At 41.7% G+C, this 13,434-nt stretch overlaps 1 protein-coding gene across 1 annotated transcript in view; it reads right to left on the bottom strand.

Annotated features, from left to right (window-relative positions):
* dnah1 (dynein, axonemal, heavy chain 1) overlaps positions 1 to 13,434 on the bottom strand; it is a 28,234-nt gene that overhangs the window by 10,639 nt on the left and 4,161 nt on the right. The window contains exons 12-53 of the mRNA XM_069678804.1: positions 13,240 to 13,433; positions 12,901 to 13,126; positions 12,626 to 12,745; positions 12,457 to 12,539; positions 12,162 to 12,303; positions 11,885 to 12,040; positions 11,579 to 11,777; positions 11,230 to 11,483; positions 10,748 to 10,960; positions 10,497 to 10,661; positions 10,249 to 10,370; positions 9,859 to 9,964; positions 9,589 to 9,768; positions 9,342 to 9,482; positions 9,025 to 9,188; positions 8,833 to 8,946; positions 8,557 to 8,745; positions 8,356 to 8,461; positions 8,024 to 8,137; positions 7,786 to 7,935; positions 7,452 to 7,538; positions 7,157 to 7,343; positions 6,986 to 7,077; positions 6,725 to 6,879; positions 6,452 to 6,629; positions 6,173 to 6,367; positions 5,957 to 6,076; positions 5,236 to 5,394; positions 5,000 to 5,101; positions 4,774 to 4,914; positions 4,249 to 4,409; positions 3,989 to 4,146; positions 3,663 to 3,836; positions 3,096 to 3,274; positions 2,648 to 2,878; positions 2,267 to 2,463; positions 1,763 to 1,898; positions 1,352 to 1,560; positions 1,034 to 1,205; positions 632 to 823; positions 403 to 513; positions 28 to 213 (exon numbers count right to left, since the gene is read on the bottom strand). Of these exons, the coding sequence (XP_069534905.1) occupies positions 28 to 213; positions 403 to 513; positions 632 to 823; positions 1,034 to 1,205; positions 1,352 to 1,560; positions 1,763 to 1,898; positions 2,267 to 2,463; positions 2,648 to 2,878; positions 3,096 to 3,274; positions 3,663 to 3,836; positions 3,989 to 4,146; positions 4,249 to 4,409; positions 4,774 to 4,914; positions 5,000 to 5,101; positions 5,236 to 5,394; positions 5,957 to 6,076; positions 6,173 to 6,367; positions 6,452 to 6,629; positions 6,725 to 6,879; positions 6,986 to 7,077; positions 7,157 to 7,343; positions 7,452 to 7,538; positions 7,786 to 7,935; positions 8,024 to 8,137; positions 8,356 to 8,461; positions 8,557 to 8,745; positions 8,833 to 8,946; positions 9,025 to 9,188; positions 9,342 to 9,482; positions 9,589 to 9,768; positions 9,859 to 9,964; positions 10,249 to 10,370; positions 10,497 to 10,661; positions 10,748 to 10,960; positions 11,230 to 11,483; positions 11,579 to 11,777; positions 11,885 to 12,040; positions 12,162 to 12,303; positions 12,457 to 12,539; positions 12,626 to 12,745; positions 12,901 to 13,126; positions 13,240 to 13,433 (6,660 nt within the window). The remainder of the gene's footprint in view (positions 1 to 27; positions 214 to 402; positions 514 to 631; positions 824 to 1,033; positions 1,206 to 1,351; positions 1,561 to 1,762; positions 1,899 to 2,266; positions 2,464 to 2,647; positions 2,879 to 3,095; positions 3,275 to 3,662; positions 3,837 to 3,988; positions 4,147 to 4,248; positions 4,410 to 4,773; positions 4,915 to 4,999; positions 5,102 to 5,235; positions 5,395 to 5,956; positions 6,077 to 6,172; positions 6,368 to 6,451; positions 6,630 to 6,724; positions 6,880 to 6,985; positions 7,078 to 7,156; positions 7,344 to 7,451; positions 7,539 to 7,785; positions 7,936 to 8,023; positions 8,138 to 8,355; positions 8,462 to 8,556; positions 8,746 to 8,832; positions 8,947 to 9,024; positions 9,189 to 9,341; positions 9,483 to 9,588; positions 9,769 to 9,858; positions 9,965 to 10,248; positions 10,371 to 10,496; positions 10,662 to 10,747; positions 10,961 to 11,229; positions 11,484 to 11,578; positions 11,778 to 11,884; positions 12,041 to 12,161; positions 12,304 to 12,456; positions 12,540 to 12,625; positions 12,746 to 12,900; positions 13,127 to 13,239; position 13,434) is intronic.

Below are 13,434 nucleotides of genomic sequence, written 5' to 3'. Positions count from 1 at the left end.
AACCAATCATGGTTTGAAATACCCAACCTCAGTGACATCACTTTTATTGAGTGACTTGAGGCTAGTGAGGGCAGCATCCAGAGTCGGCAAAGCCTCATCCAAGTCTCTCTGGGCATCTGCTGCGATGGCTCCTGCAAAATGAGCTTTCTCTGAAGCTTTAGCTTCCTCTGCTTGTACCGACTTCCGGGTTTCCTCTGCAACCACTGTGTCTTTCTAGCAGCATGGAGAACAAATCACAATCAAGGTCCCTAGGTAGTACATTGGTAAGTCATTTCAAAAAGACAGCACATGAACAAACACTATCCAGGAAAAAACATTGGCCTCTGCTGAATTCAGAGACAAACTGAAAGGTTCTTGTACGGCTCAAATATGTCTGCCTTTTCCCCCCCTTTTCCCCCTTACTTTGATGGTCTCCATAGTGACTTCAGTTTCCTTGGCAGCCTCCTCTAGAAGAGGTCTCATTGTCTCCAACTCCTCCTGCATCTTACTCACATCCTCTGCTGTGCTAAGAAGCTACAAGAACACAGAACAGCAGATAATAGTGCTCATTAAGCATGTTTATACAAATTACAAATTTAATTTCTATTCATTGTGTTTATTTTTTTGTTATTTTTCCATTCAGGAGCCTTGCCTTGTCGAGGCCAGTTTTCATGCGCTGACGAGCACCGCACAGTTCTTGCTTCTTACGTCCGATGAGATCAGAGAAGATTTTGAGCAGTTCCAAGTAGCTCTTGGGTGTGACATAGTTGTGTCGCGAAAGCTCAGCCAGGTACTGTTCACACTTCCTGGCTACTGTCTGGTGGATCTTAACACACATCAATGTCTGGAGAAGGGAATCAGTTAGGAAGAGACTGAGCTTAATGAGAAGTTATTTTATTTATTTGATATTTTCTTTTCTTTCAAGGCTCTTGGTAGTTTAAATTGAGAGATATTTTAATGTCTAGTACTTCCCTGCTTTGCTAATTTTGTTTTTAAGCCTTCATACCAATAAGGTTAAAACATACACGTACAACAACACACAAAGCATCCTCACCAGTCCTTTCGTGGCTGTGGGGCTTGCTTCAAGCTCAGGCAGCTCGTTAAGAAATGATGTGGCCACAGACTGCAGAGCCTCCTCTGGCCAGGCGCTGAACCAGTCTATGGTACAACATGTCACCAGTGAAGGAAACTGCCTCAGCCGTGCACGAAACACTTCACCTATAGGACTATAGAGGAAGAAAATGAGAGGAGAGGCATGGAGAGGAGAAAGGGACAACATTAGGAGGAAGGGTATAACAAGAACAAAGATTGACAAAATTTAGAAACTAGTTTTGATTCAATTTTTACCATGGCAAAAAAAAATTGTACTAACCTCATGCAGAGTACAGTGTGGATGTTGCTGCGGACCCTCCTGATGTAGGCAGCCATAAGGTTGGCTTTAGTCGGTTGCTGGCTCAGGTCTTGCACTACTGGCTTCATGGCTGTCAGGATGCGCTCCTGCTCGTCTGTCGCATACAGATTGGGAACATCTCCAGAGTTCAAAATGTTGTTGATGTCCTCCAGGAATGACTCACTCTTAATCTGGGGAATTAACATGAACTTAAATATTGCACTCTTTAAATAATCTAGATTCGATTCATATTTAGCTTTTTTGTTCAGGTTCCCATTCAAACTGACTTCAAATGAGAGGTGGTCCAAGTACAATGCTGGTACAGTGGTACCACACTCTGTGAGGTAGTATGCAGTATACTGTAGAAGGAGATAAGAGACTGCCACTGTTTACCTGTGTGTCAACAAAGAGGAAGGTGATCTGCTGGTTCTGAAGGCCGGCCTTCAGCATTATGCTTTTAATATCTTCTCTCCACTCTGTCTGACCGTAGTTCTTGGCCAGCTCAATCTGGAAACACTCATATTCTGACCTGAGTGTAGAGAAAAGCACTATAAGTTGGCTACAAGATGTTTAGAGGACCATGCACATCCAGAGTAAATATTTTTACTTTTACTTAATTTTATGGTGAACACACTGAACCTGAACCCGAATTATAATTAAATAATTAATATAAAGAGCAACTTTGACCAAATAACAGAGGCAACAGGGGGTTGATTGTGAAGTATTACTTCATTAATGTAATGTTATCTCATGTTTTTTTTTGCAATATTTTCAGTGTGTTGAAATTAATGGAAGCAAACATCAATCTCAAAGATGTGTGTGCTTTGGAAAAGCATTGTCTGTAACACAATAGAAAACATTCAAAAACTTTTTCATGAAAGGTGAGCAGAATCTCACATATATGAGGCCAGCTTAGTAAGTGACTGGCGCCCGCTCCCACCCACTCCAAGCAGCAGGGCATTGCCCAGGGGCTGGCGCAGGATGCGGCTGATACGACACACATGCTTAATGGCATCCATGAAGAGCACCAGCTTCATCTTGGCCGTACTGGTCTGGTTGTAGTCCTCCATGTATTCCTCCATCACTTTAACCAACTAGACCATATATCATAGAGAAGTAAAAAAGTAACCACTTAGCTGAATAATAAAAGACACCAACTTGGGAAAAAAGATTAATGAGGGGAACAAAGTACAATGTCACTACTCTTAAACCAACTGGTCATCTGTTTAGCAAAGAACATATGTCTAAATATTTCCAACACAGGTTAGCACCACTCACATTATCCTTGTCTTCTATGAGTGTGTAGACTTTGTGGTCAGCTCCAGGAATCATGAAATCTCCATACAAAACAGGTTGGCATGGCACAACCGCGTCAAAGTCGCAGTCAAACTCCTGAATGCAGTCCTTCAGGAGCCTAGTGAACCAGTCCCTGTCCTCAGCACACACCAGGCGGTCCTGGAAGACCCGACAGCTTTCGTGGTACCACAGCTGCAGCAGCTGCAGTTTGTCCTAAAATCACCAAAGTAATGCAACTTTTACATTTGGTGTTTTGATTATTCTAGGGTTCCTCGGCTTAAGCCTAACAGTATGCTTCTTCTAAAGGTCTATAAATTGATTTTACGTTGTTATCCCACTTTGGCACATACCGTTAGTACCTAATGGATCAAGTGGCTAAACCTATCTATTTCATAATAGTGACGTGATTGATTCTGTTGGACCTGCCTACCTCTATCATTCCAGCCTCTGCCATGAGGATGCCCTGGAAGACCTTGGACAGGTCTCTGAGGTTGAAGGTGTAATGGGACTTGGCTGGAGTTGGGAGGAGCTGGGATGTAATGGTGGAGTAGACTCTGATAGTAGCGTCTACAAGAGACTCATTTAGTGGCTGGATTGCTGGCACTGGTCCTGGTGAAAAAACGCAACATAAAGGAGAGAAGTGAAAATCTGTACACACATTACAAAAGCTTTGTTGTTTCTAAATCTTCTTTTTACATATGCTCAATGAATAAAATGACTTAAATTGATAATTATTCTGTATTTATATATCATGTGCATATCGTATAATAACTTATGCTTAGTATTAAATGGTATTTTGCACACTTTACACTCTGTCTACTTTCAGTCTCTGTGTCCCTGACTTACTGCCTGGCTCTTTTTTACTCATATTTCCATCTGAAAAAGAACAAAAATGCAGTGAGGACCTGTTATTTGTTTCTCTTTCACAATAAACATTGTCTTACTTGCGGCACCTGTCCTACATGTAAATCCAAGCGAATTAGCAGCTGTTACTCACCCATCCAACTGCCTAGAATGGTGGAGAAAATCCTTTTCTTGCTGGCATCCTCCATTTCAGTAAAGGACAGGAAGTTAAAGTGACGTGTGAAGCGCTGGGTGATGGGGTTCCGGCCTCCACCTGGGGGTCCCATTGCACAGGCAAAATTGATGTCGACTATGTGCCTGAATGTCCCTGCAGAGAAAGATGAGGAAAACAAAGAAATAATATAATAAAATGAGTTGTTTCACCAAAACCCAAATCTATGTAATAAAACAGGCCTGAAGAAACAAACGCTTAAAGGAACAACAGGGCATAGTAAAGGAAAAGGCCTCCAGTATTCTCACCTATCTGCTTTCTGTCATACCAGCCTCCATGGTCCATCCACTGCCTCAGCAGTTCAATAGGAGGCTGAGCCCCATAGGTCTCCAGCTTGGGCATGTTTAGGTCATCAATGAAGAAGATAAAGTGCTTCCCTAGTGGAGCTCCAAACACACCTTTCCGCCTGACAGAAACAGAAACATGAATCATTGAAAGTGTTATAAACATTTTATCGTGTTGTAGATCATGTGTAGTTGGTGGAAATTGTATCATAGAGAAGGCCAACCTTTTGTCTAGTTTACTGTCAATGTAATCTTGAGTCTGATTGGCTGAGGTACGGGCAGAGAACATGAGGAAGTGTGTGATGTATTCAGCAGGCATGTTCTTCAGCAGCTTGGCTGACATGGTCAGGGTCTTTCCTGTGCCTGTAGGCCCAATACACAGCACCTGTACCACACATGCATACAAATATAAATGTAGTTTAATGGTCTATAAAGGTTCTCAGTCATCAACGTCATGGTAATTTAGTTTACTTTAGCTTAATCCAAAAGGCAACTGAAGTATTTAAGGTCTCTGTCCACCAATCTGTTTAGAATTGAAGAGGACTCATGGATGAGAGGTAAGACATCTTAAAGAACTTTAACCCAGTATAGTTAAATGGCTTTTCGATGGAAAGGAGGCATTTTAATGTTAAGTTTATATTATTTGATTTGATTCACTAACAAGTGATACAGTTTTGACCTTTTTAATATTAATTTCAAACACAAGTGTCGACGGATGTGTGAAGTTTAACAACAGTCAAAGTACTTACAGGTTTCTTATTGGTTAAAAGCATATCCATGAGGAAAGACATTCTCACTGTGTCAGCAGTGGGAACGATAATGTCAGCATAATTTGTCTCTGGGGTGATTACAACACTCTTTGCGGATTTCATCCAGTTTACCCACTGGACCTACAATACAAGAAAAAATTAAAGCAAAATGCATGTCATGGTCAGGTTGCATGATTAATCAATATGATTGTGCATCATCATTTACTTTATGTTCCTCATCTTCATCATCATCCTCAAAATGACTTATCCCTGCATCATCAAGGCTGTAGTCATACACCAGGGCGTCCTCCGGAAAACAGAACTGAATCTGAAGGACAAACACATTTGTGTTAAAACATTTGCACATTTGTCATCATATATCCCACTATCAAAAAAATTATATCAGAAATAATAAGGTCCTGGGATGCTCAAGCAGAAATGCTGACATGACCTGATACTGACCTGTTCTTCAGCCATCTTGTTCTTGAGCCAGGCACTGAAGCGTTTACAGCTGGCTGCGTCTCCGGTGGCCCCTACACTCCACACCAGAGAGAAAAAGAACCAGGGCTCAATCAGCTCCTTCAGACGGTCCAGTTTCTTTTTGGGAGGTGGCTTTTCTCCCTAAAAGACAACAAAGGGGAAGTGAGGGGATCGCAAACATCTAGGGCGGCTGGGGCTCAGTGGTAGAGTCGTCTCTCAATCGGAAGGGTGGGGGTTGACCCCTGATTGCTAAAGTCACGTGTCAGACGAACATAAACAACGTACAGTTCGGTCATCAACTTAAGGTTGAAACCAGAAGCTGCCTGCATATTATTTTATACTTTGGTAATTTGTTAAATTGCAGAGAAAAGTTCAAGTAACATGACAGCAAATGCAGTATGTATGATTAGAATAGATGCGACAAAACAAACTTAATCATTTCTTTTCAATAACAGAGCACCCTCTGTATTGTTTAAACAGACTTCATACAGATTAATATGATACTTAATTATCAATGCATTTAAATGAGAAACCTCAAACCATAGGTTTCGAAGAAGCTTGTGCACCTTCAAATTAGCACTTAATATTGTACTGAAGTGGAACGTTTCAGTTCTAGTTCTAGTCAGAACAACATATTTGCACAGAAATCTATGTACAATATATTCATTGATAGGGGAAATTGTAACAGAGATGCTGCACACACCTCTTTAACATTAAAGGGATTAAAGAAGCAGTCCATCAGTTTAAGCAGACTACAGGTAAGGTTGCTATCCAGAGATGTGATGACCTCCTTTACTGATGTGCGGACAAATTTGATGGTGTCCTGGGTAAAAGTAGGGGGGAAAAAGTACATTATTTATACTATCATAATCTGCTAAGGCTATAACACATTGAGATTTCCTGCTGGTTTTCATCTGACCTCCAGGAACCTGGCAAACAGGGAGTTCAGCTGCTCTGTGTAGGGTTTCAGGGGTTCAGGGATCTTCTTCAGCCAGCACTCTGTAAAAGGGATGAGCCCCAGAATACTGGGCTCCAGGTAGACCATACCACAGCGAGAAACTGTGGCTGGAGAAGCCACCGCCAAGTCTTGCACCTCAAACATCATTGTCATTACCTGCAGAAGGACGACACAGAATGTCTGAATACACGTGGGACAGAGGCAGCACAGGTCAAACAAACAAACGCTGTGAAAACTTACATCTGTGAGCTTAATGATCTCCCCTGAGCTGAGGCACAGTTTTTTATTGTCATCCAGCACAGTGTTCATGTTCTCAATCCATACAGCATCGACTGGCCCATCAAACATGTACCACTTTTTCTCTTTGTCCATGGATGCTGCACCTCCACGGATAAGAGACGAGAGGATACCGTCTGTCCTAAAGGGATGGAGAAAAAGCAAATCTGGTGTGCATGTATGCGTATTTTTGTTTCTTCTGAAATGTGTGATGACATTTGTGATAGCATCACATACCACTCATGTGTTAGCAAGTCATACTCCCCGTAGAGCTGTCCCATACTGATAGACTTGGGGTTGAGGACATACATCTGAACGGCATCATACACACCTCCACTCACAGAGGGCTGGCCCTTCAGAGCTGTTATTGCAGCACCTAGTATCTCATAACACTAACACATGCAACAGTTAATACTTACATACAGAACTCTGCTCTGCAAATCAGAAAGTCATTGTCATGTTCAACTATAACAATAGATTAACAGGTAAAAGACTTACCTTGGTTTTACCTGACCCAGAGGGCCCCACCAACATCAGGCCATGTCTCACCACTGTGGTCTCATACAGCTGGATACACTTACTAATATACCCTGCAATCACCACGATACTGTTATCTGCTCATACTAAAAAAAGGAACTCCATGTTTTCTGTTAATCCAGAAACACTTACCATCCACATCTTTGAGGTTTTTCTTAGTGCAGATTCTCCGCATAGACTCTTCCAGTGCGCCATAGTTGATCGGCTCCTGCTTTGTCTTAGGGAAGAGATCGGACACGATACCACTGAAGAGCTTCAGGTCGTCCTGTAAAAACTTTGGCACATTGACGTCTTGAATAGCCCGCAAACAGATCAACTCCTGGGAGATGGCAAGATATCAGAAAAATAGCATTAACTGGACAGGTATAGTTTTTCAAGCCCAATTCACAATTTGAGTCATGTTTTATTATGCTTTTGATTTTTTTACCTCATTCATGTCAGGATGTTCTCTTTTCAGATTCCCAGCAGCTGAGATCACAGTCTTCACAGCTCTCATACCAAAATCATAGTGATCCTTCATATAAATAAGAGCAGAATTCAGCACATTTTTTTAATTCACATATACATACACACATCTCCCGACTCAGCAATATGTGAAATAAAAAAGTAATTTGTGAGGATATACACACTTCAGGTTAATTTGCTTTCCATGTTACACACACAAACATCCGTGAACAAATAGCACATGTTCTTGGTAGACAGAAATGTGTGGGGAGATTATACAGATTTGAGTTGAGACCTGCTCTAAATCCATTCAGTACCTGAGAGCTTAGCTGTTCAGAGGAGAGCTTGAATGTTGTGGTAATCTTCTTGGAGAGGACTTTGGCATCGCTGAAGCCAAATGAGTACAAGGAGATCTCAGCTATCATAGCATAGTCAGGTACCATCATGGCCACAGGGCGAAAAAGGGCCTGTAGAAGATATAAGCTCATGTGTTAAACCCCATCTGCTTATCATCAGTGTTATACAGTTATGCAATATCAAATGATCAATTCAAACCTTGAGATTGTCAGGCAGTTCTGTGCGTCCAGCGTATCCAGGATTCATAGTGATGAATACAGCGCAAGAAGGGACAAGAGGGATCTCTGACCCCTCAAACACAAACCGCTCCGCCTAAATACACAAATTACATGCAATAATTTTAGACAAAAGTTAGACTTACAGGCGCAATGCAGATGTGTTGGATATTTTAATAAATACATTTAATAAACACATTCACACAAAATAGAAATACTCCCTGTACTTATGCACAGTACTTGTACAACTCAAATACATTGTGGATATGTACAGTCAGTTTCAGCGTCTGACATTCTAGTGAATCAGCTTCTCACCCTTTGCTGTTGGGCCTTTTGTATAGTGGTGATTTGCTGTGCCACCACAGACAGCACTTCCACATCAATGCGATTAAACTCATCAAAGCACGCCCAGGCCCCCGAGCTGCAGAGTGGAAGACAGATACAAATGCATGAATGTGATTGAAGGAACATTTGTGAAAAAACTAAAATTCTATCAAACTTTATTCTGTGTCTCACCTGGCCAGTCCTTTGAGAAACTTGCCCATAGCAATGAAGTCCAGCTGATCAGAGCAATTGAAAACAACTGTCTGTATAGCCAGCGCCTTTCCCAGGTCTTTTGTGGTTTCTGTCTTTCCTGTACCTGCTGGACCTGCAGGAGCCCCTCCAAACTTCAGGTGTAGAGCTCCTGTTAGGGTCAGGTAGCACCTAAAAGAGGCAGGAAATTGTGTATTTTTAAATTAATATATGATTTTAATTAGAAAATTAGTTGACAAAATTAAACTGAACAACTACCTGTCAGTGAGCGGGGTGATGACCAGACGCCCTGAGTTACCAAGGTACTCATACCCGTACAAAAACTCTGCATTTACTGCACGAATGTACAGGTCATCTTTTGCCCAGTAGTATCTGCAAACAGAAAAGAATCAAACTGAGTGACAGAACTAAAAAGCAAAAGAATTACAGGTCATCAAAACAACAAATAACCTGAGCTGGCTGATCCATTCAAAGTCACTGACGCTTGAGACCTCCTGCTCCACCAGTTTGGCTGCAACATCCTTAGCATGCACCTCTATGACTATAAGAGCAGACAGCACAGCTCGTTGCATCTTAGACAGACCTCCTCTCACCAGCTGCACCAAGTCACCGAGCTTTGGTAACAACAACAGGCAACATGTAAAGAATGTCAACATACTTTATACTTTAGTGTGCACAATGTTTAATGCAAATGTCAGAAGAAAATTTGTACAAATTTTGGATATTTCAAGTGTTACTTATTTAGAAAAATGGCTAGTCTGATGCACCTGTGTCTGTAGTTGGGGATAAAGACGGTCAGCCAGGTCTCCCTGTTCCAAGGCCTCAGACACCTCAGTGGTCCAGAAGACCTGACAGCCAGCTATGACCACTTGGCCAGGCCATGATAACACCCACTCTACACGAGGTCTCTGAGGGGTCAAGAGAGCACACACAGATCTAACATGAACTGGATACCTTAAATGTGCCTTAGCGTGAAATTGCACAAACAAGCAATACAAGAGGACGGTTGCAGACCTCGGGGTAGACATTGAGAGAGCGGTCAATATTATCTCTCAGTGTGGCCTTCATAGATTTCTCAACATCACTGAGCCAGTCCTCCACATTTCCAGTAGGCCATACCGGCAGGAAGAGCTTCACCTCCTCCCCTTCTCCAGAGTACATGTGAGTGATCTGTAGATCTGACTGGAACTGAAGCTGAAAACAAACAGAAGTCTCAGTCTGAGGTGCTCTTCTGTAATATTTCAGAAGAATAAAAAAGTAAAGAGACATCCAGCCAGAACAAACCTGTGCAATGTTCTCAAAGCATTTGCGCAAGTGTGGTTGTACAGCAGTAGGATCTTTGGTCTGGGACAGAATCTCCAGGAGCTCATCATCGGACAGGAAGTAAAACCTACAAACAAAGATTCACTGTAGTCTGTAACATAAACAGTGTGATATAATAAAGCCATGTCTGGCCACAACTGAGTATGTGGTTGATGTACACATCATTCTTTTTTGTTTGTTTTTGTATCATACCCTCCTAATTTAATAGAAAACAAAGCTTGTTTCTTTGGGCACTCACTGTTTGTGGTATTATGTGTAAAAGTGACATATGCATACACTCTAAAGTGAACAGTATGTGGAATAAAAGACTAATTGTAAGGGGAGTTTCCTAACACTCTCAGCGAGGCTTACCTGGGGAAGGAGCCTCGTTTTGTCTCCAAGTACTCACTGAGACCCTTTTGCACCTGTTCCAACAGTACGTTGCATTGTTTCAGTTTGGAAAGCAGTTGAGCATCTGGGCACAGCTCTATCACCTTGAGATAAACCCAGACAAATAAACAGTTTAAAGCAAACAAATCAGAATTATTATAATCTAGCTCTAGAGTACACCTATTCATAAAAACAATTTGTATTTCAATATGAGAAACTGTTGATCTGACCTTTGGATTATTAGAGGCACTTTTCATTACTCTCCTCCAAATTTGTTCCATTTGCTGGTATCTTTTTCCCTCCACAGGCAGCTGCTGGTTGATATCATCAGAGCTGAAAATGGGCTCCAAGTAGAGCCAGGAGCGCTGGCATGTCAGCCACTCCTCCAGCACATCCTACAAGCACCAGAAGAGGGCAGAAGCACAACATAAGACATTGCATAATAAGATACAAGACACAAAACAAAAGTGAGCGTGTGTACTTGAGTCATTCTGAGCTTGCTCTCCCAGGTACTGATGTGGCCCTCAAAGGTCTTTTTAAAGGGAGAGAAGGACATGCTCTGGGTCATGACAATGTGGTCATCCAGCAACTGGGATGCTTCATCTGGGCTCTTTAAGATGTAGGTGCCTGTCTCCTTGTAGGGCAACACATCGAAGAATATGTTCGACCACTCTTGCTCCATCTTTTTCAGGGCCTGGATGACGACGTGTGAAAAAAGTAGCAGCCACCATATGTTAATGTAAACACACACATCTTCTATTATAACATTATTTTGCAAGTCTAACTCCTCCTGAGATGCTCCTAATGTGTGTAAATGCATTTGAAATTAATAACTTTGTTAATGCAAAAGATACAAATGTGTTGCGGAAATCCTGTTCAAACTTTATAGTTTCACAGTCACACTGAATCCATCACACATCTTTTACAAAACACAGCTCTGATATGCATAAACACTGTATTTACCTGTTCAATGGTGTACTCTTTCCCAGCCACCTCAGCAACATTAGCTATATCATCCACATGGTTCTGTAGGCCGAGCTCCAAGCAGCGTGAGAAAGTCAGGATGGCTTTGGGCTTGACTTTCATCTGAAGACGTTCTGAAAGCATCTCCCAGTGGCGGTTCCTCATCCCTGGATTCTTCAGGCCATGAATCAGAGGGATGTTGGGACGAAAGTCCTCAATCTTGCTGCGGATTACAGTTGCCACCAACTGGCAGTCTAGTGAGTCGTAAGACAAGAAAAACGCTCATCAAATACACAAATGATAAAAGTTTACTTTGTGAAGTTTGAATTGTGATAGATGTGTGACGTACCAGGAAGGTCCTTGAAATGTTTAATACATTTGTGCATAGTCTTGTGGCAATCTGTAACATTACGCTCAAGCTGCTCAGGGTCAATGGAAGACAGTGGGTCATTGAGCCAGCTCTCATGCCAATGTAGCCAATCAGAAGTGGTGGTCCATAGGTCTTTATAAGGCTGGAAGTCCTTCACCAGCTTCTGCAGACGATCATACTGTAATTCACAAAGAAAAAGCATGACAAATGTATATAATTTCCCAGCGAGTTGGGCAAACAAAATTTATGATTTTTTTTTTGCTTAATGGTTTCTCTTTCACTCACATTGGTGAAAGGAATACCAAACAAACGTTCTCGGGAGTTGTATGTTTGAGCCAATGTCTGACACTCTTTAAGTTGCTTGCTTGTTCGCCTCATCTCCTTGGCCACCTCGTGGGCATGATTAATGTCTGTGAAGCTTGCAAACCCTGCAACAAGCAACTAAAAACAAAGTAGTGGTGATTTAGAAACAAATAATATCAGCTTACTTTGATGAATGTGAAAAATAACTTACAACAAAAGACATAAGAGCATAAGGACAAGTTAAGGAAGGAGAGCTGACCTGTAGAGAATCGAGAAGCTCCTCAAAGTTGTTCTGGTCGGCCAACTGGATTTTATGGAAGTGCTCCTCGTCCTCCACATTCTGGATGGCTGTTGCTTTCATCTGGCTGAATATCCTCTGTGGCCATCCAATAGCTGTCCATCTGCACATAAAAGTAACTATAGCGTCACAATGATAACTCCACACCTCTATTCATTTTAACCACTATCAGCCAATCAAATTACTCGAATCCCACATGAAATCTGCACATTTCATTTCCGATTAGCTTTGAAAATCAGACTGAATTTACACTTACTTTTTATTTGCATCGCCGTTTGAAAGACTAAAGCAAAATTCTTCTATGAGATCATAGTCTGTCAGGGTCTTGCCAATAAATTCCTGTTGAAAAATGGATTGAAAAAAGGCAAAGTAACACTTCACATGGAACAGGACAGAAGTAGTCAGTTCATGTCTTCAATGTTTACCTTGTAAACTTTGAGCTGTTCAGGGATCTGCTTCATCCAGTCCCTCTTTTCAGTTAGTTCCTCAATGCTGTTGGGCTTCTCACGCAACTTTCTACTAATTACGTTACACTCTTCACATGCCTGCACACACACAAGATAACAACGTAACTCAGAAGGCAGGGAAGGGCCACTGTCAATGGAAGTAAATGTAGGTGCTGTGTAAAGAAAAAGATTTAAACAGAATACATTAAATGAATGATACAATAAATACTACATTTTGTAAACTAATTACTTACATCATCAATCTGCTTGCGTAACTTCCGGGCAAGGTGGTCCAACATAGCATTGGCCAAAGCCTTTCTTTTGTTAGAGAGAGCTTGACGTACAGCTTCCACACGGACAATAAATGGACCGATGACAATTGAAGACGGCAGGGAGTGTTCGATCCTCTCCTTGTCTTTGAGATGCTGTTCCACCTCTCTCTTCACTTCCTGGGATGTCAGTTCTGCATTCATATTCAATCTGGCAGAGAAGACATAAATTATTCTATTTCATGAGGACATCAAGTGGAATAGAGCATAAATCAGAATGACCATGTCCATGCACTAGTTAGGTAGGTCAATTTTAACAGTTACTTGAGATGAGTCTCTATATCCAAGTTGTGTAGCTCCAAGTGTCTCTCATATTCAGCAGCATAAGCCCTGAGAGGTATGGCTGCTTGTATCAGAGCACTGCGGATCTTCTCTCTCAGTTCGGTTACTTCTGGTTCCCAAAAATTCACTGACTCAAGAAGCGGATCATCGCCGATAAACAACTCCTTCATCACAAAC

Source organism: Semicossyphus pulcher, unplaced genomic scaffold, assembly GCF_022749685.1.
Source record: "Semicossyphus pulcher isolate SPU_LCO1_2020_fin unplaced genomic scaffold, fSemPul1.0.p SCAF_3, whole genome shotgun sequence".
Lineage (NCBI taxonomy): Eukaryota > Metazoa > Chordata > Actinopteri > Labriformes > Labridae > Semicossyphus > Semicossyphus pulcher.
The sequence above is the reverse complement of the archived record's forward strand: the minus strand, read 5'-3'. Positions and strand labels throughout refer to the sequence as shown.